Raw genomic sequence first — 26485 nt, 5'->3', positions numbered from 1 at the left:
TACCACCAGGGAATTCACCACAACACTTACCATCTGTTATTCCCTCCCTACGATGAGGCAAGGAGGGTTGGTCCAACCGTCCTCCCTTGTGTTTTTTAGTGGGCCTCGGCCTCTGACTCTGATTGACAGCGGCACTGGTGTTGCTGTCAGTAGAAAAAGGACTGCTCGGCCGAGGTCTCTGAGAGGAAGGATACGCTTTGCCTAAAAAAAAGAAAGAGAAACCAGATGAAAAAATGTTATTGCCTTGAAATGGGCTGTTCTATCAATGTCTGTTCCAAAACATTAAATCTGGACTAATTCTCTGAGGCAAGCAAGTGTCCCCTTGAGGTACCCACTGATGACAACTGCTTTAAGACACGCCACAACAAGCGAAGTGGGAAACTTGGCATTCTTTTGCCTTTAACTTTTATAGTTAAAAACATTCCATCTGTTGTGATAAAACTACTGTATGCCATGTAACTCCTACCTGCTCTATGTGCTGAACAGATGTGTCATAACAACTCCTCAGCCTTGAGCAGGGAAGGAAAACAGTTCTGCAATCATATCAAATTTATCTCCTCCTGCCTTCCACCTTCATGTTTGCCAAGCCAGATTCTCATTTTAGGGGCTCCCATATGCACTTTATACCTGGAATAACTCCAGTGAGATAAACATAACTGATTTTGCAAGCTATGCAGCAGTATAGTTTTGTATACTTAAGGGCTCTTTTCTCAAGAAATAAAAATGGGGGTATATTTGAATGCTAAAGTTTTCCTGTTAATTTTCAGTATTTTTATATGTTAAAAAAGATGTATTCTGACTGAATTTATTCCTCAGATTATATACACACACACACACACACTAATCAAGCTACACAATTACTCTTAAAAAAATGTCTTTGATGCTGTTCTGTGGAGCAAATCATTAAGAGCATCATGCAGGAACTGCAGGAGCACAGTCCATTTACTACATTCACTTCCTCTTATTTTGATATTTTTATTCAGTTAGCTTAACTAGGCTTAGTGTTTAATAAAAATGGATGAAAATTAAAGATCATGTTTTACGTTCTTTTTTTTCACCTGTATGTCATTCTTGCCAAGTATCTCGGGGATGTTAACATTTTAATTCATTTAGAACTGGTACTTAAAATTCTTACATGTTTTAATCCTATCTGCAGTAGAAAATGCATTAGCCAGTCAAAACTCCTGCTCTTTCAGTGCTGCTGTTGGCCCAGGTGGCGTAAGTGGATGGAGAGTGGCAAAATGGCTGCTTTTTATTTTTCTCAACTGACACCAAGCTGGTAAGAAGTTTTTCATCATCTGGTTAACTTAGACCAGGGTCTGCCCTGCTGTGAGTTATGTTTTCAAGTAAAACTTTTCAAAAGATGTGCTTAATTCCAGGATGCTGTCACATACGGCCCGATCTAGATAAACCTAAACATGAGTAATATGCTACCCACTGTATTATTTGAAATAGTCTCGGTTCAAAGAAGGCAAAGTGAAAAAAGTAGCCATAATCTCTCTAACAGGGTGTTTCACATTAATATATACATTTTAGAATAATGTCTCGGTATTTGACTTCAGAGATTTGCTGACTGTCTCAGGCCTGATCTTCTACCTTCTGACATGACGCTTAGGGACATCATTTAGTGGTAGACTTGGTAGAGTTAGGTTAACAGTTGAACAGGGTGACCTTAAGGGTCTTTTCCAACTCAAATGACTCTGATTCTATGACTGATGTGCACCCTGAGGAGGACACCACTGTAAGGCAGGCTTGTCTCCCAGCTGCATGTCACTGCCAGCTATTGGAGGTTACTGCATTTGAGCCTCTCATGGGGACATTCCCTAACTCTCCTCTATCAGTATAAACCTAATTGAACTTAAACAGTATGAAAAGTATGCCTTTGCTAGCCTGGCTCATTTTAACTGAAATGGGTTACAGAACGTGCACCCAAGCAGTTAATTCTGGAGCTGGGAGAAAGCAGTAATAAGCATTTGGGGGAAGGCTGGAAACATTAACCTCTATAGCTGGCACAGCTGCAGCCAAGGACAAGTGATCAAGCTCTTTTTTCATAGATAAGGATGAGACAGGAGATGAACACAAAAAAAAAAAATTAATTAAAATTTCATTTAGAAATCAGAAAGAAGACCAATAATGCAAAGAAATTCAGATATGAGCCTGAAATTCCATCCTAGCTCACAGCACATTGCACGGATGTTTTGCAAAAACAAACACAGAACATGCAAGTGCAAACAGCGGGTGCTGGATGAAGATTCTTCACACTTAATTCTCTTGACTAAAGAAATGTGATTATTCATTCAGAATGTTGGTTTGAAAAAGAAATAGACGCCAAACATTCTCTTTTAGCCCTCCATGAAAATGAGGGAAAATAAATAGCACTGACCTAAATCAGACATGGGGCAAGCACAAAAGATGTGCAGGCTCCGAAAACACATTTTTCTATGCACCTAATAACCGATTACAGCATCTTGTATTTGTATGCAGCCCTTCCAGTAAGAGCTGCTGAGCAGTGTCAGACTCTGTAGTAGATTTAGTGTGAGTAAACGGAGACAAGGATGAATCCACTAATTCTTGATTTAATTTCCCAAGGGTGTTAAAAAGGAAAACTGTCTGAACTTCATGGCAAATCACACGATGGTTTCTCAAAACTAGAATCAAAGTGTCTGGCAGGGGAGATTCCTTGCATCTGGCTTTACCAGCGCCTCTTATGCCTGGTAATCAAACATACCCACATGAGGCTATCAAGTTGGACTTTATATCGATGAGAATATTGAACGGGTGAAAATAACTGTCCAGACTGCAAAGGAGTAAAGAGTCAGGACCTTCAAACTCCCTCCAGAGGAATGAACAGAAATAATACTGCTGTTTCTCCACTACAAGACACCATTTTGCAGGATGCGAGGTTTGCTGCGGTGTAGCAGGTCCATGATAGGCATGTGTGACTGATCCACGCTACCCTGGGAGGTACCATAGCGTAATGAAACTGCAGTAAGCAATGGGGAGTTATTTACATTAACTGAGGTTTTTGTGGGGAAAAGAGGGGAGGGCTGTTTGCTGACATGTTGGGTTTATTTTCTTTCCATTTTGCCTGCTGGATCAAATAAGAGAGTAAGAAGGTAATAATAAAAAAAATGTCTACCACAACTGTTGGATACTTTGTTGTACCCCAAACTCTAATAGTCTGAGGAATTACATGCAAGTACTCAGTTTAAAAGCATTCGTGACCTAATTAAGCTAGGAAAATGTAACTGACGAGAAGGCTCTCATTCTTTCCTTCTACTTTCAGTTTACGTAGCTACACTGAGATTAAAAGTGTTGATGTGTTTGTGTGTCCATTTACTTTTGTATTGTGTGTGTTTGTGGGAAACTGTACTTCTCAACGGCTGATCTGCTGACATTAAGTCTGGGTGAATCTTCGCATTAGCTTGTACTGAGGTCAAGAACGACACCAAAAAAAAGTTGGGAAGGATTTGCACTCTTCATTCAAGACTGCTTAGAAGATTCTTCAAGCAAAACAGCAGATTTTAAATTACATTTTGACCAAATGCACCCATAGCAGTGAAGGTCGACATCAGGTTTTGGTTTGTTTTGCTTTGTTTTTTTCAAATGATGAGACAGATTTACTTAGCCAACTTTCCACTAGTGTAAGAAGAAAGTGAGGGTTATAACTACTTTTAATGGTGAAATAACTGTCTTTTAAGGATGATTATGTCTGACCAAAATCAATGGCAAAAGTCCCAGTGATATGAAAAAAGCTGTATCAGTTCACCCTGTAGTTTTTTGGCAACACAGGACTTTGCCATTGATTCTTTTCTTCATTCCTAACATTCCTAAAATGCAGTGTTTGCCATGAAGTCATTGCATGCAGAAAGCCTGAGGTTTTCAGCCCTAACATGTGGAGACATCTCTCATAAATGCACACATTTTACTGAAGGATAGACTTCATACCAGACTAACAGTAAAAAACCTGAAATTATAGGAACATTATGGGACCTGTGGGCAGGAATCAGCTGAAATACTATAACAAAAATATGACCCAAGGTCATACTTTGCTATTAGATTTGTGGATTTAAATAATTAATTATTTTTGCTATTTTAATAAGACTAAGCAAATGCAAATACTTTTAGTTTCCCCCCAGAATATTTAAAAATAATTTTTGCTTGTATTTTTGCTAGAAATAAAACATACGGAGCTTTAAAAAGTATGTTTACTAACTTGTATTTACTTTTCTGTTATTTAATTATGTTTACTTTTCATTAATTCATTTTAGTAGATTGGCTGTTTTCAAAAGCAAATAGTCATTTTACCTTTGTTAGATTTAACTTGGCACATTCAGCTGGCATAATTAAAATTAAATTTTACCAAAATATATTAACTTATTGGATTAAACATTTTTGTAAATCAGCTATTAATAAGGACTTTAAACAGTTTGTATTATTAACAATAAAAGCACACCAATTCACCCCATGCTTAGAAAACCTTCACAGAAAAATACACTTTTGCAAGAAGAGATGCAACAGAAGAGCAGGGATGGAGATAATAGTTCAAACATGATGTTCATCACTGCAAATGTGAAAGATTGTGAGGAGATTTTGCAAAAAATGAAATCATCAAAGACTGCATGGCAGAATTAGTGATCTCTTCACCGAAATATTAAACATAGCATATATAAATAAATCTATAGCAGAGCCAGCACAGAAGGAAACTGCAGCAGATTGAAGGTGCAGATTAAAAGCTTGTGCTATTCACTACTTCAAATCACTAAAAATGGAATGTAATCAAGGTTTCATTAAAATATATTGATAAAAATATCTCCATCCACCTTATTCCATGCATGTTAGACAAGTGTGAGACGCAGGTTCACTGAAAAGAAGAGAACAGGCAGAGACACCCTTCATGCAGAAAGCATCAACTTTGAGTCTACAAACCTGTTCTTGTCAGGCTGGTTCCATCCAGCCTAAAACCAGCTTTATCTGCTGCTGCAACCAGTGCTTGTGCAAAACTGCCGCTGGTAAAGATCGAGTCATCTGAGGAGCTACCTACACTAGATCTATGACTAGAAAAGTTACGGTCCTCATCAGACGCAGAACCCCATCCATTTACCATTGAACCTAAAAACAAATGTAGGGGTCTAGTGAGTTGTGCACATTTGATATTTTTTGATCATCTAAAGCTTAAAGACCCACTTAATACGTCCTTTCTCAACAGGAACCCCAAAATTCATTTGACAGAGCTTGGTACAAATGAGCAGTGTTAATCTAAAGCTTAAAGACCAATTTAACATGTCCTTTCACAACAGGAAACCCAAAGTTTATCTGACAAGCCTTGGTAGAAAAGAGCACTATCACAGCTAAGTGGGATCTCATTCATAGCTTACTCCATGTTGCTTTGATCCTGTAAACAAAATTATACATATTTGCTACAAATGTGAAGGTTCCATAATAGGTTCTTTTGAAAGTTAATAGATTTTCCTTGGGGTTGAAGTGGACGTGGTATTTTTTTTTTTTATTTGACTTCTAAATCAGTATCTAGTATGATATTTGCATAATGAAGTCTTAATTTAGCACAGCACAAGTGTAAGTCTCAGTAGATATGGCTGAAATCAGACATGGGCTTCAAGAGCTATCCTGAACAAGATTGGCATTATGTAATTTTCTCAATCAAAACCTTAAAACACATGAGCAATTTAAACAGCTGGAAGAAAGGTGACCTAAAGTAGTTCATTCTAGTGGATTAAAGTTACTTTCTTAAAGGTTAGAAATAATTAACATTCAAGAGCTGAGCAAATACATACTGAAATTCAATACTGAGTCAGTCACTAAGCCAATGCTGGCCTCATGGTACCTTCTAGCTATAGATTACCACCACTACAGCAGAGGAAAGTGATAATAACATCATAAAAATGCAGTCAGAAAACCAGATGCCAGAAAGAGCACATGAAAGAAATATAGAAATCTTGACATAACTAAAATGTAAAGAGCAAATTAGTGATGGAAGGGTTCATTTTATTTGCTTTTCATTTATATTTTATTTTTTTCCAATGCATGAAGCATCAACCAGCTACCCAGCCTGGCAAGTACAATATATTTTCAAAAGCTATAGCTCAGTTCAGATTTTTTTCAAAGTACTGAAGTTCTGTTTCTTTTGTGGCTTCAAATGGAATTGAAGGTGTTCTGTACTCCTAAAAATCATGGGTAAATGTCACAGGGTAATTCTAAACTCTGCAGTGGAGCCAGAAGCAAAGGAAACTTAGCTGGCACCAAGCACCTAGTTTTGCTCCAGGAACTTAGTAGCCATGCTAATTAGTTATCAAGTCCAGCTGAGGTGGAGAACTACCAGACTGCTTTTGGGAGCTACCCTGCTGCATGTGTTTGAGTAGTGTTGTGTAGACATAGTGTATTGTTCTGAAATAGCACAGGCACCTATCTTGAAATACTTGAAATCTTCTTTTAAAAAACAGTGGCATGCATATGTTGAAAAAAAAGTCCAGCAAATGCATGAGAATCTGCAGAGAACTGGTTTTCAAAGACATGAAGACGTGGAGAAATACATCATGGCCCTGACATAACTATTCAGTTAGCACAGCTGAATTTATGTAAATGTACATACAATGTGTAGCAGTGTAAGTCAACTTCTTCAAAGCCTTTTTATAATCCATGTCCAAGAAAGTATTATTGTGTTAAAAATTGTTAACTAGTAAATCGATAATGGCCTGCATATAAGTCCATACTGATAGACTAATTACTAACAATGGTGTCAAATGTTAAATATATGCTGCAAAAAATAAGTCATGTGTACTATAAATGTATACTGGAATTTAGTCAGTAGCACACTGCACCACAAAGCCCAAGAACAATGGATTATTTTGTGATGCTGCAGTGACAAAACCTTTCAATGTCAGCAAACTGGCACACTATAATAACAAAAGTCCAAGCACTCCTAAGATACAAGAAAAGAAAATGAAGTGGTCTATGGAGGTCTGACAGGCAGAAAGTGTGTTAAGTGCAACAGAGAGTAACAGAGTTTGATTCTGCTTGCCAAGAGGACACATAAAATTGTTATTTTCCAAACAGACTCTCGACCTGATGCAGACAGATGTAAGGAAGCCTAGATAACAGCAAGGAAAGGCTAAAACTGAATTTCCTCTGAGAAGACAGTTTCTGAACTAACAATCAAAGTGCGATAGGACATCATAGAGAATGGAGAGTAAAAAGGCTTAGCAACAGTTATTGATGATGTATGAGAAGAGATACTACAGATAAAACACTTCATAAAGATGTAAGACAGTGAAATGATATAGCTGAGGACATTTTCAAACAATCACTTATCGACATATTCTGCAAAATATGTAAGCACAAGCTGAAACATAAAAATACAGCTAGACCCATGGATATCAAAGGACGATACTCAGGTGCTAAAAACTTAACTATGTATCTCGTTAGTTTCAGGGGCAGAGGGTTTTGTATGATACATTCTACTGTCTACATAGAGACATAGAAACATATCCTGTCCAGAACAGGTATGGCTTCCAGTACCAGACGCACAAGACTATGGATGTTTTAAAGGAACTTAGGTTTGAATTTCCATTTGTTCATATTGCTCTGTCCATTTGCTACCCAGTCACTCAGCTGTTACACAACATACAATACACGTGATTATTTTAACGGGACACTTTTAGGGTTTGTCTAGGAACAGCTGCAATTTTTCACCTATTCTTTGGTGGGCTGGACTGAAGTTCATCCAGTCCAAAAAAACCCACCATGTTTTAAGCATGAAATATAACCTACAAAAGCCTGTAATGCACTCTCCAGGATGTGTGTGCACATGTATCACTCTACACACCCATAGACATGCCAGGCTTTCCTAAAAATAGCTAAATTTTAATTATCAGTAGACTGCTGTTATCAGAATGCCAATTTTTCAGGCTAACCCTATAGGAGAGCCCTGCCTGTCTCTGAACCCCTCTGCATTCCCATGAACAGCAAGCACTAGCAAGGCTAGGAACCGTGCACTCTGCCCCTGGATTGCTTCCCTTTCCCCTCTCCTCCAGCAGCGGCGAGGAGGCACCGCCTGTCAGGCCTAAGGCGTAGCTCAGTTCTCGCAGGGACGTGAGCTTTACGGGGACATCCACACAGTTGACAACTAAAGCAAGCGATGACCCCACCTGCAGTACCGCATCCAGTTCTGGGGTGCTCAGCACAGGGCAGACATGGGCCTGTTGGAGTGGGCGCAGAGGAGGGCCATGAAAATGGTCAGAGGGATGGAACACTTCTGTGAAGAAGGGTTGGGACACTTGGGGTTGTTGAGGCTGGAGAAGGCTCCAGGGAGACCTAACTGCGGCCTTTCAATATATAAAGGGGCTTCTAAGAAAGATGGAGAAAGACTTTTTATCAAGGCCTGTAGAGACAGGACAAGGGGCAATGGTTTTAAACCGAAAGAGGATAGGTTTAGATTGGATACAAGGAAGAAATTTGAGGGTGATGGTGGTGAGGCACTGGAACAGGTTGCCCAGAGAAGTTGTGCATGCTCCATCATTGGAAATGTTCAAAGTGAGATTGGACAGGACTTTGAGCAACCTGGTCTCATGAAAAATGTCCCTGCCCACTGCAGGGGTGTTGGATTAGATGACCTTTAAAGGTCCTTTCCAACTCAAACCATTCTATGATTCAAGGATTCTATGATACTTCTGGTTGCTTGAAGCAGAGGCAAAACTTTTTTCTTACTGTTGAAGTCAGCAAGTGACCATGAGACACATACAGCACCCACCAGCGTATGTGACCAGATAACTAAAGGTGAAATCTCTACGTTATCTCTCCTGGTTCCTGAGGTATTCAGTTTTCCTGTCTAAACAATTTTTCCCCAGAAAAACTTGCAGCAGTAAAACCCTGGCTAGATTTGCTGCCCAGAGGTGCGGACACCGCCCAGAAGGCATGAGAGTGCTGGAGCCCAGCCCGGGCACCTCAGGCCACCACACAGCTGCGTTAATGCAGCACACATGGTGTCTGCTTGTTTAAAGGCATCCACTGGCCTCTTGCTTTCCAAATCAGATGCACATTTGTTTTTCTCTGAATAAAAGCAGAATAAGAGATACTGACATCCCTTTCAGATCAGCTGAGTATTTTGAAATGGAATGAAACAGGCTTTTAGTGTCTCCTTTACATGCAGCTCACTATGTGTTTTCCAAAAGCACATTTGAGTTTTCACGCTTTCTGGCAACTGTAAATTTTACTCTTGCTGACAGCAGCAGTAAATGCTTTATGCAGAACAAAATCAACTCTGTGAAAAGTTGAACTCTGTTTTCTTGCTCCATAAAATATCTCTTGGTGTTAACGCAAACAGAAAGCTTTTTTGCTCTCAGGGAAAGGTGAGGGGAATAGAGGTGCTAGCTTCTTGCAGACAGCATTCTACTGCTTTTAGTGGCATTTTGCAGGCAATAAAAATAATATTTTTCTTTGTGAAGTGTACTCTTGATTTACTTTAAAAAAAATCTAATGCATTTGTGAAGTAAAAGCTGCTCACAACAAACCTAACGCTTTTGAAAAATTCCATTAGATACTTTCCTGTACATACCAAACTCTATGTGCTTGCCTAAAGTTAACAAATTATGTCTCTGGGACTTGTATGTGTGTGCTTATGTGCTTTCCTTCACAAGGCCATTAAGTACATGCTAATATTAAACCCCTGCTCCTCTGCAGGTTTTTTGGTGGAAAAGGGCTAGGCTGCTTAGGTTTGTGAAGTATGGATTAAGTCCTTGGGGACTGATGCTACTTCAGCTGAAAACATAGAATCATATAGCAGTTTGGTTGGGACGGGATCTTAAAGATCATCCTGTCCAACCCCCCTGCAATGAGCAGGGCCATCTTCAATTAGATCAAGCTGCCTAGAGCCCCATCCAACCTGACCTTGAATTGCTCCAGGAATGGGGCACCTTCCACCTCTCTGGGCAACCTGTTCCAGTGTTTCACCACCCTCATTGTAAAAAATGTCTTCCTTATATCTAGTCTAAATCCACCTCCCTTTACTTTAAAACCATTACCCCTTGTTCTATCACAATAGGCCATGCTAAAAAGTTTGTCCCCATCTTTCTTGTAGGCCCCCTGAAAGTACTGAAAGGCTGCAATAAGGTCTCCCCAGAGCCTTCTCTTCTCCAGGCTGAACAACCCCAACTCTCTCAGCCTTTCCACATAGCAGAGGTGCTCCACCTCTCTGATCAATTTTGTGGCCCTCCTCTGGACCCACTCCAACAGGCCCCTGTCTTTCCTGTGGTGAGGGCTCCAGAGCTGGAATCAGTTACAGAATTCCTTTAGCCTTTGTGCAGGAGAAAGACATTATCCTCTTTTGGATATGTTTGACTACTGTCATAATTACAAGGAAAGAATGTCCACTGAATTTGGTGGAAGTGATGGAACAAAAGGGGAAATAGTCATTGCACCATTAAAATAAGAAAGAGTAATAGAAGGGGCTGAATGCAGAATATAAATATGCTCACACTTCAAAAATTAGATCTGGTCTTCTACTTTATGTTATGCTTTGCCATAAAAGCCCAAATATTTAAATGTATACACCTGAAATAACCCCTTCAGTTTTAAAATTTGTATTATGGGGCAGGAAACACTAAACAAAAGGAGGTAAAAGTCATATACATACATATATGGCGCTTCTCAGGTCCAACCATAATTAATGTCCTTCAGAAAAATTTAATGAAAAATGAATCTATGTCACTTAGCCAAATTTATTTGTTTGCATTTTCAATCTTTCTAGATTTTTTGGTTTCCATATTGCTGAAAGGCACAAAAAATTCTCAAATTTATTCAAGCTGTTAGAAAAGAAATGCACACAGAACACTAAGTAGTTGCTCAAATGTTGCTGAGCAGTAAAATACTATGATAAAGTGGCATCTTGCTGTGTCTCTATTACTTCTTCAGCACTAAAATTAATTTATGATCAGTCATCAATTCATTTACATGTCGTTTTATGCTAAATCTATCGTTGCTGATGAATGCATATCCCTAGATCCATTAAGCTAGAGTAAAGTCTGTGCTTTATAATATGACCCTGCTAATTGTTGCATTACCATTTTTATGAGATACAAAAAGTAGCAGTTTCCTATTTTCTGAGCACACATTTAATCCATGAAACACATTCTTCCTATTAAATGCAATCTGTCTAACTGCTTATAAAATAGAATTTTTTGCAATAGGTATCCCTAAGCAAATCAATATAAATACTGAACTCTGCCACAGTAAATTACGGCTTGTGAAAATGATTTTGTGTAATTTCCAAGAATTATTCCGTTTGTTCTCAGACACAATGAATGAACAACTTTTACCATACAGACAGTGATCAGTGATTCTTTTAATCAAGACCAAAACATGCCAAATAAGGAATTTTCTTCCTCGCTGGGCTATACAGCCTAGGGAGATGTTTATAATTTCAGATCTATATAATTCTACTGGGGAAAAAAACCCTGTTATCCATTTGCAGTAGTACTGTTTACAAGAATATCTCTTTGCTTATATCAGTTTGTATCAGTTAGGTAGAAAAGGGCTTGTTCCAATTTACATCCTAGTTAATGGGTGTATCTCTTCCCTCAGTCAAAATGCACCAGGATGGAAGATGTACCAACTCTCACTGCTAGCTTCACTGGTGGTGCTGGGGGAGGGGAAGGTAAGGAGAGAGCAAAAAAAAAAACCCAGACCATAATACTTTGATCTGACAAAGCCTAGTGTTGTTGCTAGTGATTTCAGTGAGAAGCAAATTAATTTCTTATATAGTCATCATATGCAATTAATTAAGTCTATTAAAGTAGAATAACATAACAGATTCTTTGTGACCATTCATGCCATAACTGCACAGCAATTCATTATACAGGCAAATATTGAACATAAGCAAAAAAAAAATCCCACCATATTTAAATGTGTGTCTGAAAGCAAAAATAACCCTAAATGTGAAATAAAAGTCACGTGAGAAGAATTTTTACAGTTGCTTTTCAGTTCTTACACCACCACCCCCCCCCAATCAGACTCAGTAACAAACCATGCTGCGAACAAATCAAAACTTTGGTTTTAATTTCATATTCTATCCCACAATCATTCAAATATAAAGCTCCCTCCTTGAGTTTTCTTTGCAATATCTGGAAAATGTTAAGAAATAGTTACTGTGCATTCCTCCTTTCTTTTCACTTTATTATACATGTCAACATTATGTCTCTGCCACCTGCAAAGAGAAAAGCTTAATAGCACAGATAAAATCCTTGTCTGAATCTTCAGTTAGCTGTAACTAAAAGTCGAGGGCCTGGAAGACAACCTGACTTTTAAAGGAGAAACACTGTAGTTTCACAGGAATTTAACGGTCTAAGCTCGGTTTGCACAGCACCAGTGTTTCCCCTCAGAGAATCCCGTATTTGGCATCAGATGAAAACCTTGGTCTCAGCTCAGCCAGAAAGGACAAAGTACCATTTCACTCCGAGAGTGGGTATCTTCAAGCCATCACTGAGGCACGCTAACAGCACAGGGTGAGGAAACTCGCCATGCTCACCGTACAGCAACTCTGAAGGAAGTCTGAACCCAGATTCCTCACAATTTAGATTTCTCACAAACACTGAATTCACAGGATGCACTTCAAAATGAACAGAAATATTGCTTTATCTGGGTTAGCTGTTCTCATTTGTCTCCATTTTTTAATAAAATGTTTAAAGAAGTGAAAGCATGGTATACAAATTCCTAGGGAAATGCTGGTTTAAGTCACCAAAAGCCCTATGAAAAGAAGTAGCCTGTATATTCAAAGTGCAAGAAAGGACAATTTAATTGTTCTACAGTATTCTAAAGACACTCGAATTAGAGAATGAGAAACATCTTAGAAACAATGAATGCAATTTGTTATACGCCCTCCTTAACACCAGTAAATGCAGCTTGGAAGAGTTAACAGAAACAGATACACAAAAATTAAAATTCTCTTTTGAAACAATTTGCACAAGCATAATAAGAAATTTCCTTTCACCTCTTGAAAAAAACAAACACAAAAGAAGTCCTCAGAAAATCGAGGTTTTACCCACATAGTAACTGAGGAAAACAGTAGTTTTGTTATTCAGATAGTTTGTCATTTCACAGACCAGTTAGACTAACATTCTGGATGTATTTTTGTAAGGCTCCACTGCTGTAATTGTTTTAAGTTAATCTAAGTGTTGGCTATACACAGTATAGGGTCAGTCTATCACTTTGCTTCCCTTCCAGCTGCACATTCCCTTCCTGCAGTGCCAGCAAACACCTTGCCATGCGGTGGACCAGAACAAGGAACAGATCCAACTAGTAATTAAACAAGACAAAGAAAAAGCAAAAGAAAACCCTAAATTTCCAGCTGGATGAGGACACATCAAGACAGTGGTGGTGATGAGTGGGAGTGCATTTGGATCACCTTAAGTACACTCCCAGTCTACCAGGTTCTGCCTAACTACTTCCAAGAAAATTTTAACACTAAAATAACTGAACATTTAATGCTCCAATACTTAAACAAGATTTAGAACTATTATAACAAACTTGAATGTTATGCATAAAAGGACAAATTGTAGTAAGCACAGAAGTCTGCAATTTGGAACGGAAATTCAGCTATTCCTTACTTTGCGCTAGGTACGGCAGTCCAAAATATTAGGTGAAGATGCAAATGTGAAAAATATTCATTTTCTGATTTACAGATATATCAACATTGGCATATTAATACATACCAAATGGAAAATATATAGCAACCTGATTCTTTCTTAATTTATTGCTGTATTACCAGTGCAAAACCCTTACTGCATTCCTAATGGAAAGGCTTCTGAGCCATTAGTGAGATATGTAAAAATATGCAGAATTATAGCCTGAAGGAGATTACACTAGAAATTCAAGCGAAGTGACTTAACATACTCATGCACTAATAAGTTAACCTTCTCAATTCAGGGATTTAAACTTTAACTCTACGGTCTTCAGTTGAATCTGGATTTCAAATCACAGCAGCAGAGATACAATTCTTAAATCTTAATTAGATTGGCAAGCAGTCTGGCCCTGGGGTGAAGGAAAACCTGGAAAGTGGGATTAAGCTACACACTATTTAATTCAACAAGGGAAAAGGAAGAAAATTATAGGTATTGATGTTCTACCACTGTCATATTCCTGCAGTGGTTTCAGAATAGCAATGTTTAAGTAAGGGTGGAAAATCCTTGGAATTTCAAAGGTCCAGAACAATGAGATGAAATTCAGAGGCACTATGGTAGTAAATTGTACTGAGCAAGTCTCCCTTAAGGTACAACCAACAATCAGCGTTCTTCAACTGAGGTCAAACACTGAAGAAGCACCTACTAGCTTTTATGAGCTACAGACACTATGTACATTTGGGTCTCCAGTACAGTTGTATGTTATGGATACAGTACGTTATACAGAGGCTCAACTTCAACCTAAAGGGACATATACTGATGCTTACAAAAAATACATTATGTCCATATAAAATCTGTATTTTTCAGAAAAATGTATTTCACTGCCTATGTTTTATCAACAGCAATTTTTTTCATTCTGATTCTGTGCATTAGTTTAGCGTGCCTTTCTAGGTCCCCTTCGATGATCCCTTGTTGTACCTTTCCAAGGCATGCAAAGTGTGAGGAGCAGTGAAGGAAAGAATGTCAGAATAATTAAGTATCTTCACTGAAAGGGAACAATTACTAAATTAAGCAATACAAAGTAGATTCAAAATACACATTTTCCTACATAAATGTTGTATTTACTCTACAAATAAATGCTGTACTGATATAACTACACTTATTCTGAAGTCTTTTAACTTCCCTGTGGTCATATGTGAAAGCATTTACCCAGCAAAATATCTAAAAGTGCTTTAAGATAACATTTTTATGCTGCTCCTGATTTATGAAATATATATTTCTAAGCCAAGGTCTTCCCCCTCCTTTTCATGTAACTGGCTTGCTTCTCCAGTAGAGTGAACTTCTCATGAAAGCTAGGATGTAATTGAGTTTTCTTTCAAGTCTTTAAAGCTTTTTAAAATTCATGAATTTTCTTATCATTTTGCACCAAAGCAAAGTATTTTCAAATCCTTCTTTAACTTTAGCGTTTAATATTAACACATTTTAAATGTTACAGAAATAGAGTGGAATAAATTTTCACTTAGAAAGTGTTTGACTGATGATGTATTTTACTGTTAGGAACAAGTCAGCGTTACTGTTAACTGTGTTTGGTTACCTGTCACAGAGCTGTCTAGATTGTCCATACTGGAGCCTGGAGTATGCTCTAGACCTCTTAGTGGCCTACTGATTTCTACAGTTTCTTCTTCAATATCATCCTCATCATCGTCATCATCTGGAACATCTGTTTCCAAATCTGAAATAAGGTTTCCAGATACATATCCTAGGGGCGGAACTGGAGCCTGAGGAGGTTGTGTATTGGTTTGGATGTGCCTACACAAACAAACAGGAAAACATCATCAGAATTGTTGAGACATGGTACCCCATGGTCAACAGAAGATAGGCCTTTCAATAAGTCCTGAAGTAGATTTACAAAACGTGTTTGTTAGGTTAAACTCCAGAAAAGCCAGTTTAGTTATTCACCATAGCTTCAAATACCAGAGTACCTGCACACTTTTCAATTTTAAATATACTTCTCCTTCTGTAAGATAAGGAAGGTCAAAATTGTCCTTGTACAGATTAGGAATGATGTACACAGAGGCTACATAAATCAGGTAGGAAGTCCATGGAAAACCACAATTCAGAATCCCAACCTAGTATATAGGTGTCTCACCCAATGTTCCACCTTGCAAATCACAAGTTGAGCCAAAATAAAATTTCATTTCTGCTTAAACAGACTCAGTGCCCTTAAGCAGAAGTCACCCTAAAGATGAGGAAATGGCCAATAGGACAGAAGAAATCTTCAAGTCCAATGAACCCATCAGTGAAGCCTTTTTATTTTGCTTTATTCCAAGTAGTTTAATTGATTTAATTGCAGCAGTATTAGGCCATGCATGTGTGAAATTACTGTATGCAGCGATCACAATTAAAAGAAGAAAAACAAAGATAAAAAAAAAAAAACACCCACAGGATAGCTAAATGGCCAAAGGCAAGCACGGAACTTGGAGTTTAATTTGTGTAGTCTCTGAGAGGATAGAGACAAAAGGAACAACCATCACCTTTTGATGCAGCATTCTCCACACCACTACAGGTACACAGCAAGCTGTGCCAGGAGACCCAGGCATGACTGGCCTTGGCATAAGAGCATGTACCATGCTTGAAATTGCTAACTTCAGCACGTGGGAATCCTTGGGTGGCTGTACAGGAGGTGCTGTGACCTGATTCAAATCGGCAGCACTCTGGACAGAAGCCAGGATTCTGCTGGTCTCTTGGTTGGACATCAGCATAATAGAAAAAATTATAACTGTCAGCTGTTTTTGTTTGGTTTCCTAGCTCTAACATATTTTCGATGACAACTTGGTGCTGTATTATTGCCTGAACTTGGTAAGTGCAGTAATTATTTTTATTCGAAGAGCTTTCTTTCTTTCCCCCCCCCCCCCCCCCCCCCCAATATCAATCTATTGGATCTGAGAATAATTGGATTTGAGAATGTCAAGGTAAATGTTATGTACCACTGGAATCTCTCTCCACCTTGGTGTAGGTTTTAACTTCTTCCTTATTCTGAAGCTTATTTGCAGAGCAAATGCTTCCTTTCTGATACACAACCTCCTCCTGATAAGCAGTTCTTGAATACTTTTCTGTCTGGACACCAGGTTCTCAGCTATGCAGTGTTCAAAATACTGCGCTAAAGGGCACTACCCTCAATAACCCTCAATAACCAGTGTGATTAGCTCCCAATCAAGCAAAATACTTAAGTATACGCTTAATGTTAAGCATGTGGTAGAAGAATTGAAGTCAATTTTTCATGTACTTGTAGTTAAGCATATATTTAAGCGATTTGCTGGATCAAGGCCATAATGATTATGTTCTTTTCCAGTAATATCTAATGTGCTCTTTCTTAAATTTCTAGTTGGCTGGTCTCTGTATCTCACTTCTGTTACTCCTACAGTAACCTATCTGACAGGTGTCATCTGGTTTTGTTTCCCCCCTCCACACTGGACAGGTAAACTTTGTGAAAAGAAAACTAAGTCTTCCTTCCCACTTAAGACAATGGAGGACTGACTGAACAGCATGATACATGTCCAGCCAAACAATATCAAAGTGTTAAATAACTCCATGTCACAACTACTACAAAAATCACTTGTATTTGCAGCCGTCAGGTTTTACCCCAATATCTGTCATAAGATCCTATTATGAAAAAAAAAAATGTTCTCCCCTCAATATTTTTTTCAGAGTTTCAGGCTCAATTACTGTGACCTTGCATAAGAGCGACATTAAAATCTGTACAGGCTTAAACACATTAAGACAGTTCCCATTTTTCATTACTCTGAAAACAGAGCCAGACCTTTCCTGTCAGCTTCAAGAGGCTCTGCTGTAGACTCCCACTCCCAGACTGGCACCCATGGTTTGCAGGGCATAGAAAGGGAAACAGCTGCAAAATGCAGCAGCGATTGACTGCACAGACAGGGTATGCATCTGTGTGCTGGCTCAAAATTCAGCTGCCTTCTACCATCCAGGTCTAGCTGCTGCCTGGGATTTGGGTCTGTCCCACAGGCAGGCCGGGGCCTGCGCTTGGCAGCGTGGGGCACTGCAGTGGGACGCAAGTACCCTGTTGATTGAGTGCAGATTGCAGACAAGCCTCCAGGCTTTGACGGTGTCCAGGGAAAACAGCTGGCTTTGATTTGGCACCGCCTGCCTACCTGCCTGATTTATTTATGGTAGCTCAAGCTGAATAACTTTGTGGCTTTATTTAAAAGCGAAGAAAGGCTGCTCCTCTGCTGGCAGCGTGCCATTCGGTAACTAGCTCTGCTCCTCTCCTCCGAGATTCACGGGCTTTGTCTGGATAGAAAAGTTGTAAAAGGACAACTGCCGCTTAGGGAACATCCAGAAAGCAACTGACCTTCACCGTATCCCCAGCCTGGTACAGTTGACAAGTTCTTTTTCAGTCCCTGAAGAGTTTACTTCTGTTTGTTTTGCAGGGGAAATGTTACTGTGGTATTTGCTTGCTCTTCCTTTAAACAGGCATAAAGCACTCTAAAGCACTAGATTCATTTTGTAAATACTAACAACTTCCTTCCTGCTATTTCTGGGTGTTTCCATATGAATCAGAAATTTTCATGGTATTTCAAACTACAGCCAGAGATGCAAATGCTTCATTCTCATGTGACACAGAGTATAATCTGCTACACTGCTATTTCAAGTGACTGGCATTATTTTTAAATGAGAATTTAGCACCTCAATATTTTTGAAAATCCTTACAAATTCATATATTCCACTATACTGAAAAGAGAGTACTCTGAACTGTTTAAAAGTTGTCAGTAGGTGGGTGTCAACTACTTAGTTGAATATATAGAAAACCTCCAGAGGAATATTATTTTTACATGTTTTTATCCAAATTTTAATGTATTACCAAGCATTATTGTTTAAAAAGCACCTAGTAATATTTAAGGCCTCCACACTATAGGTACAGTTTCGCTATTTCTTCTTCTATTTCACTGCTTTGGAAATATTACTGAAACATTATTGAACACAGTTGATATCTATGCCATAAAGGAATAAATTATTATCATTATGCTTTCATTTCCCAGACTGCAGGTGCCCCTTCCAAACATTTACCATGTCTGCTTTGCTATATCAAACTGGTAAGCCCTAGTTAATTCATCAAGGTGGGCTTGAAGCATTGGCTGCATCTCCTCTCGTGGAGAAGGCGTGAGGGTTGCAGTTGACTGTTGCCCAAAGGAGATCGCAGGTGACGAAGCTACTCCTCGGACAGGAGGCGTGGGAACGCGATCATCGTCTTCTTCAAGCTCATCCTCCATGCCCTGATGTAGGTAGGTCTGAACTGGCAAAGGCGGACACCAACCATCACTGTCATATCTAAAATAAAAATCAAGTAAACTTAGCATATATCAAATCTCATCTCTGCTGTGCAGTAGAGGGTGTGTGTACAGGATTTTTGCTACAGTTTGAATGCTTACACACAGCTTGAGCTTTAAAATTTATTGAAAATAGGGTCATAATTGCTTAAATTCTCCTTACTGAGCCTGTTTAATTTCTCTCACAACAGCTAAGCAACTTGAATACGATGTGCCACAACAAAAAATACTGATCCATTATCACATTTGTTAATGGTGATTAGATAATGTTACCCCACAACCATCAACAAAAACTTACTTCCTGGATCATTAACCTTGGAAAATGCATGAAGATTGACCTAGAGATGAAAATAGCAGCATTTTTAAAAGGCAGAGCGAGCTTTACATAGTTGCACTTATGCACTTCCTGACTCCCATCCTCCCCTTTATTTGTCCATAAATCTACTATTTTATTTTGCAGCTTAAACAAAAAGCTACACTTCCCATATAAATTCTGGTCTTTTCATACTGCACATAGGTATCTGCTATGATGTGTAATACATTCCTGTCGCAGCAGCACTGACCCTAAGCATATGCTATGTCACAGCACCAGCTGATAAGATACATTAGCACACACGCTGACAGCTCTGCCAGCACCCCACCTCCTAACTAGTCTTTACTGGGACTTACTTAGACTGCTAAATTTCTAAGCACTTTGAAAAACACCTGCCCAAAGTAAATTAAAATATTAACAACTACCAATATTCTTCAATAGCAAGTTCATCAATCTTCACATATAAGAGGTGTTCTGATAGCTTTCTGTGGTCCAATTTTTAGTTTCATACCAAAGGTGTAAGAGGTGATGCTACATCTAATTGCAGCTAGAAACAGAAGCTTTATATTCTATTACTACTTCTTAAGCAAGTTTTGCCAGCAATTCAGTCCTTTTCTGTCTATGTCTTCATCACAGGACCCTTCAATTGTGTTGTATTACAGTATCATCCCAGGACCCTGTCCTTTAGAGACACCAGCATCACTCAAGACACATAGGCCATAGTTTATGTAGTCATCCCTTTGCATTATCTCCCCAGAGTAACTCCCTAATATGAACACAACGTCAATTGTGCCAACTTTGCTGATGATCACACCACTCAAATCTCAATACTGTCTACTCTTCCCTTCTTCAAAACATCCAGTCAGTCTGCAGTCCCTTGAGTATCTGCACATATTTCTTAACTCCCACTGTATTCCAAAATACCTGAGGATAGATAGCTCTCTTCAAAAGTCAACCAGACAACCAAAAGCTCTCACAGCTCCTTCACTGTCAAACCATCTCACACTTTAAAAGCCATTCCCCAAGCATCATCTAAGTCACTGTATCTTCTTTCCACCTTCAAGAACTGCTGACAAGGTAAAATCTTTTTTTCTGCAATGCAGGCAGGCAATGCATTGCATTATACAGTTAATTTCTCAAACCAGTTTAAAAATATTCCTTTAAAGCTTCTGATTTGGAAGGAAGGAATTACCAATTTCCCAGCGAAAAATGAATCACTGCCAATTTTCTGAAGTGTGAAGCTGGGTTACAAAAAGGCTGGGAACACTGAAACAGAGCAATCACAAAACCTGTATTATGAACAGAACATTTACATTAAGCAAAATCCAAAATTTTCTAAAATTAACTAAGCTACTTTTTTCTTATTCAAAAGTCTGTAGTCTGTACTTGCAACTACAGATTCAGGATGACTAAAACAACCTGACTTAATCATCCAAAAGTCTGTGGAAGACATACCTTGTAATTAAGACTGATATCACTTTAAATCCATACCTAGATATAACCATATATAGATACACAATCGTACGTACATGTACAGAGGTGCAAATAAATGCAGCATCTTAACACTTGGCATTTAGGAGCTTTTGAATGATTTATCATTACCATTTTCATAACACAGAGAACGAAGAAAATGTTATATGATATATATTCAATTCCTTAGGAGACAGATTAAGCTATGTCTAGCTCTAATTTGTCTTTCCTTGCAATACTCACACATGACATTGCCACCCAAGGTTGAAGAGACCATCCTAACTCATGCAGCTAAAAACGTACAGTGCAACAGCTCTGTCACTTGTACTCTTTCAAACTCATGCTTTGGTCTAATGGCTGCTTCTTTAAAAGGGACAAGGCAGAAAGATACTCCCTAGTGACTTTTCAATAATGCATAAATGTGCTTTGGATGTACTCGCCTTTTGACCCTACTTGCTTCAAATCCCCAAACGTTCAGCTTGATAGTAAAAAGATTTCTTAGTAAAAAGATCCTGCACAAGTACCATATCTTTACCCAGATTTTGTTTGAAACGGAAAGGACCCTAAGCCTGAAGTTCAGGCCATTGAGATTCAAGATTTCAGGTACAAGATACAAGAACCATTGTCTTCATAATGTAAGGTGTCCAAAATAGCCACCTGTTCTAAACTGCATTAAAAAAAGAAAAAAAAAACCCCAACAACCAAACAAAAAACCCCACAAAAGCAAAAACCCTGCAAGAAAAAGCTAGCAAATCTAACAGGCTACATAGTAACTACACTTCATATAAAAGACACAGTTATTAAAACTTCTGGAAGGAGCATAGTGAATATTGGTCACATCCATGTTCTTTTTTAGTTTTCCAAGTAAATACAACTCGGTGAAAATGCAACCTTCCTCAAGTACTTCTTATTAACTTCTAAGCACCTTAACTTCACTAGGGACATCTGCTTATAATTTCATGATAATTAAGTCCCTAATAAGCTCTGGCTAACAAGCATGACTCTCTATGTTTCTAATAACTTTTATTCTATTCTCAGCACTTCTATTCTAAAGTATCTTTTGCTATGAAATAGCTTGATTCATTACATTGGTAGATTATTTTTCTTCAAAATAAAAAAAGGGGCACATTCTGCAATTGTGTTTCATTACACACATTGTTGCAACTAAGAAAGCTTCCCTCTCTAGGCCTTGCCAGAAAGGATTTTTTGATGTAAAAGGTATTATCTTCTTTACTTTTACTGAAGACAGAAAATTACTATCAAATATATTGACATCCAGCAGCTAATATTCCATTTTAAGGTATATTCACTAGTATGAAATAAAGAAAATCCATGACAATATGGAGACTGCCTTTACCAGGTTTACCTCAAGATCATGCATATTATCTGTGAAAAGAGCATAAGTAAACGGTAATGAATAAGTAATAAGCGTTTCCTTACTGTCAAATTTACTAGATAAAACCAAGCCAAAGCAGCTTCTCTAAAAGGGGTGGGAAAGGGAACACACTTAATTGGGAGCTACTACAGGAAAAGAGAAACTTCAAAGAGTCTGCAGTATGTACAAGAGAAAATTAAGGAAGACAACAAGGAACAAGCACAGAATTTGTAGAAGACCACAAAAAAGGGGAAAGTTTCACAGGTAATACTTTGCCAGAAAAAAAACAGTATAAACAGACTTTCTGCACAGGATATATAGGAATTTAAGACATCCTAAAAGCTAGCACATGATATAAAATGGCTGCTTGGATTAGCATGTTCACCTCTCCTTATATGTGTTGCAGTTCGTGGAAAAATGAAGGTGAATGAAAACCTCAGTTCTTCTGGGTAGAAAATGGTAGAGAGAACTAAGAGTGTATTTTTTTTCCTTCCTTACCTATGACTGAGTTAGGCGACTTTTTTTTTTCCACTTGCTGCTATTGTGGATTCTCTTTTACATTTTATAAGCCAATAGGATACTAGTGTTCATTTCCAGTAAGCAAAATAAGGTGTCAAAATCTTTGGGACACTCATGCCAATGAAACTCACACTTGAATTCAAGATTTATAGGAAGACATGCACAGAAAAATAAGTTTCTCTTTGGATGCCAGCTTCCTGTTTTATTGCTTTAGATGTTCACCTATAACACATTGTGAGAACTTTAATAAAATCTTCAGATTTTCTTACTGGAAGTTCATTTTTCAATTGTAATTAATAATATAATTACATCTGCACGTAATTAATTCTAAAATTAAAGCACCTTAAACTTGTTACACATAGTACACATCAAAGCAAATTAAAGAAAACTAAACCAGTTTAAAAAAAAGTTTGCTCTTTTTTTTTTTTTTTTTTTTTACCCAATATATCAATATTAAAGGCAACATAAGGAATGCAGCCTATGAAATCAATCCATTTTAGCATGTTGAAAACCACAGAAACAAGATCAGCCCCTGAGTACAGAACACGCATTAGCATCAGATATGTCCTCAGGAAGTATGGGCATTGCAGATTCACTGGCTTCAGCAAAGTTGGTTGCAAATTACTGTAGCTCAAGACTGATATTTAAGTCTAATCTTCAAATTTTTTGTGTGCTTGGTAAAATGCACATGAGAAGGTCTTGTTATAACCACTATTCATAAGATATTACAAAATACAGAGAAGGATAATTCAAAAGATAATCAGAGGAAAAACTGAAGTCTGAATTGTTGGGACCTGGAAGGCCGATGATTATATATCCTTAAATAACGTTACAGTGTCGTCTCAGTGATCAACATCATTCCTTCCAGCTAAATAACAGATACTTTATGAAACTAAGGAGTCAAGGTCCATGTCACAAGGGATTTTCTAGAAGGTGTTTTCATCTACCTTTTATGCTATGTCATTGTCCTGAAAGAAAATCCCAGTTGTTTGTCTTCTATAGCGTAATTATTTTAGTGAAATGGCTGCACATATGTTGTAAGGATATAAAATGATAAAGACAAATATTATATGGTGAAACAATCTTAAATTTATTTTAGCTTTTTATAACAAAATACAGAACAAAATGATTATATGGACTTTTTGCCTTGAGATTTAAACACTTACAATCAGTAAGGTTACTAATTTTCCCTTATACTTTCTTTGAAATTCTAACTCTAATACAGCCTGAATGGACCTTCATTGTAAGATGAACTCTGCTGACTTACTGTTAGTTATTACTCATTTTAAGAGTTGAAGGACTTGGTATAAACTCAAATATTAATATTTAATTATTGTAATTGTCATTCAAAAATTAGTGATGGTCAATTCATGCTTGCAAAAGAGAAAACACTTGAAGTATTTTTTATTCAGTAAAGCTATTACAATTATTTTTAAAACGTATGTTAAATCCTTAGGAAATATTGATTAATCCACGTATTTAAACAGGCAGAAATTTGCTCCTGACAGAACAATAGTTCTCAAAGGCTCTAACAGAGCTGATCACAGTAAACTGTTTTTCCATATACTCTAATTTTCCTCTAGAGTTTGATAACCTGGTATTTCATATAATTTAACTTCATAAAAAGCATTCCATAATTGTTCTCTGTGCAGGAAATGTCTCTTTCCTCTCATTTAGTGCTTTATGTGTGATTTTGTGTCCTTGAGATAAAAGTTAAAGCTATCAAAAAATAAGTGCAAGTTTCCAGAAACTCAAGAGTTGTTTAATTCATTTTAAAAAGGCCTAAAAATAGCATGCCTGCCTCAGTTGTGATTTTTTTTTCTAAAAGATGATGAGAAGATTATAATTTACTGGTTGATCTTGTAAAATTAATCCAATTGTGTGGGGGGTTTTTTGTTCTGCTGGCTCTAATATTTTTAAATATCAAAGCAGTGAAAAAATACAAGCAGCCAGATTATGTCATCCTTACACACTCTGAGTCCCATCATCTGCAAGCAGTCCCAACAGAATTCAATTAAGCTACATGTGAAGCAAGATTCTTCTCAGCATGAGTAAGCAGAGAAGCCCTACATGATCATGAAGCAAGGTCACTTTTATTTCCATCTTCAGTCACTATCAAGAGAAGCTATTTAAACGTTCCTCGTTCACAACCTTGAATAAGTCTATTGGATAAGGCACTCCTCTTTTTGTTTGTTATTAAAACAAAACAGAATATTGCCACTTAGCAATATATATACACACATACATACATATATATATTAAAAAAAAGCCTCATCTCTGCAAACTACAGATTTTCCTTATAAAGAAAAAGAAAAACAGATTACCCTGCTTCTTGCTGATCCACTCCATAGTGCTCCAGCTCTGTGCCTGGAAGCGGCTGCACAGGAGGGGGTGGGAGGGGAACACTGGCCCAGTTAGAACCATTATTTTTCTGGGGCTTGGCAGTATTTTTGGTTTTCTTCTTTTTCCCTCCTTTTCCACCTGCAAATCCAAGAAGAAAAATAAAACGTTAGAGATACAATACGGGAATAAAAGCTAGCTATTTACATTTCTTTGAAAGAATTCTGATTCCAGATGGCATGCCCAAAAAAAGGAGATGTATTTATATCTCAGCAGAATCAGCATCAACGTGATAATGTTGTTACAAGGTTATAAATAATAGTAGAATGGAAAGGAAAAATATTCTGAATAATATCTGAAAATTACTTCTTTTCAAAACTCCATACATTTGCACCACAGTAGTACACAACCAAGGAAAGACATGTTTTGTTGTATCAGAAATATATGTACTGATTTATTCATGTCTCCTTCTTGAATTCACTGTTAGATAAAAATATAATAGACCATAGCAAATTATTTTAACTGTCAGAATCCAACGTGCTTATAACACTGTTTTGCATAATCTCTTCCTGTGGAAAACACAGAGGTTAAGGACACAATCTAAAAAAATTGTCATTTGACTAAATATCTTTCAGCCAGAATGACAGGTGTAAGTTGTCAAAACAAAAAGAAACAGGGTTTTTCTGATAGGAATCTACTAATTTCCATTTAAAAAAAAACATCAGGAAGCCATCTGCAAGGTTTTAGGACTGCCTGTTTCACAGGATTCAAGTATCTTGTGCCACTACGGAGAAAAGTTTCTATTTCTGATGTACAACTCTAATGGAGGCAGCTAGTAGAATTGAAGCGAGCAATGCATTTTCCTTATGCCGCCTTCTCTTATCATGGTCATACCCACTTCTGCAGGTGAGACCCTTCCATTTGTGGGAAAGTGATCTTACAGAGAAAGCTCTCATCCCACTTGTTTCACTCCTTTTATTTTGCCCCGACTACTTTTTCTTGTCAGAAATTAAGAGAAAGAATGACACAAGATGTTGAATCCCTTGAGTGCTTGGAGACCCATCCATTTATTACCATATTGTTGTGGCTTTCAAACTCTAGATGGTTGGGTGGAAGAATGGTTTGTCTTATGCTTTTTCCGTGGGCACCCAGCTGGCAGTCACTCATCCCTTGCCTGTTGCAGGAAGCACAGTCTAATCCATTTTACCCGGTGACATCTCTTGCTGATTTATAAGAATCAGCCAAAAAAATCTATGTAAAAAGCTCTCAACAGCAATGAATCAAAAAAGCCACAACTGACTTGTCAGGCAGGGCAGCACAGTGTGCACAGGCAGGCACCATGCTCTTGCCATGGCTGTAGCTTTAGGCACAGAGACATGCAGAAGGAGGTGCAATTGTAGCAACAGAGACAAGCGTCATGGGACTTTTCATCTGAGAGACAGTGACTTTCTTCTGTTAGCTCCAAATGCCAGCTGGGCCAAACCAGGAA

General features: G+C 37.9%; 1 protein-coding gene across 9 annotated transcripts in view; it reads right to left on the bottom strand.

The window, feature by feature from the left end:
* The window catches only part of ROBO2 (roundabout guidance receptor 2), a 475917-nt gene that overhangs the window by 17805 nt on the left and 431627 nt on the right, over positions 1–26485 (bottom strand). For 5 of the 9 annotated variants that reach the window (XM_037377879.1, XM_037377880.1, XM_037377883.1 and 2 more), the window contains 5 exons: positions 24981–25137; positions 18720–18980; positions 15223–15437; positions 4930–5112; positions 31–201 (listed from right to left, as the gene is read on the bottom strand). In XM_037377879.1, the coding sequence (XP_037233776.1) occupies positions 31–201; positions 4930–5112; positions 15223–15437; positions 18720–18980; positions 24981–25137 (987 nt within the window). The remainder of the gene's footprint in view (positions 1–30; positions 202–4929; positions 5113–15222; positions 15438–18719; positions 18981–24980; positions 25138–26485) is intronic. The other 4 variants (XM_037377882.1, XM_037377886.1, XM_037377884.1 and 1 more) reach the window with 1 other exon arrangement.

Source organism: Falco rusticolus, chromosome 2, assembly GCF_015220075.1.
Source record: "Falco rusticolus isolate bFalRus1 chromosome 2, bFalRus1.pri, whole genome shotgun sequence".
Classification (NCBI taxonomy): domain Eukaryota; kingdom Metazoa; phylum Chordata; class Aves; order Falconiformes; family Falconidae; genus Falco; species Falco rusticolus.
This window is presented reverse-complemented; position numbering and strand designations above follow the sequence as displayed.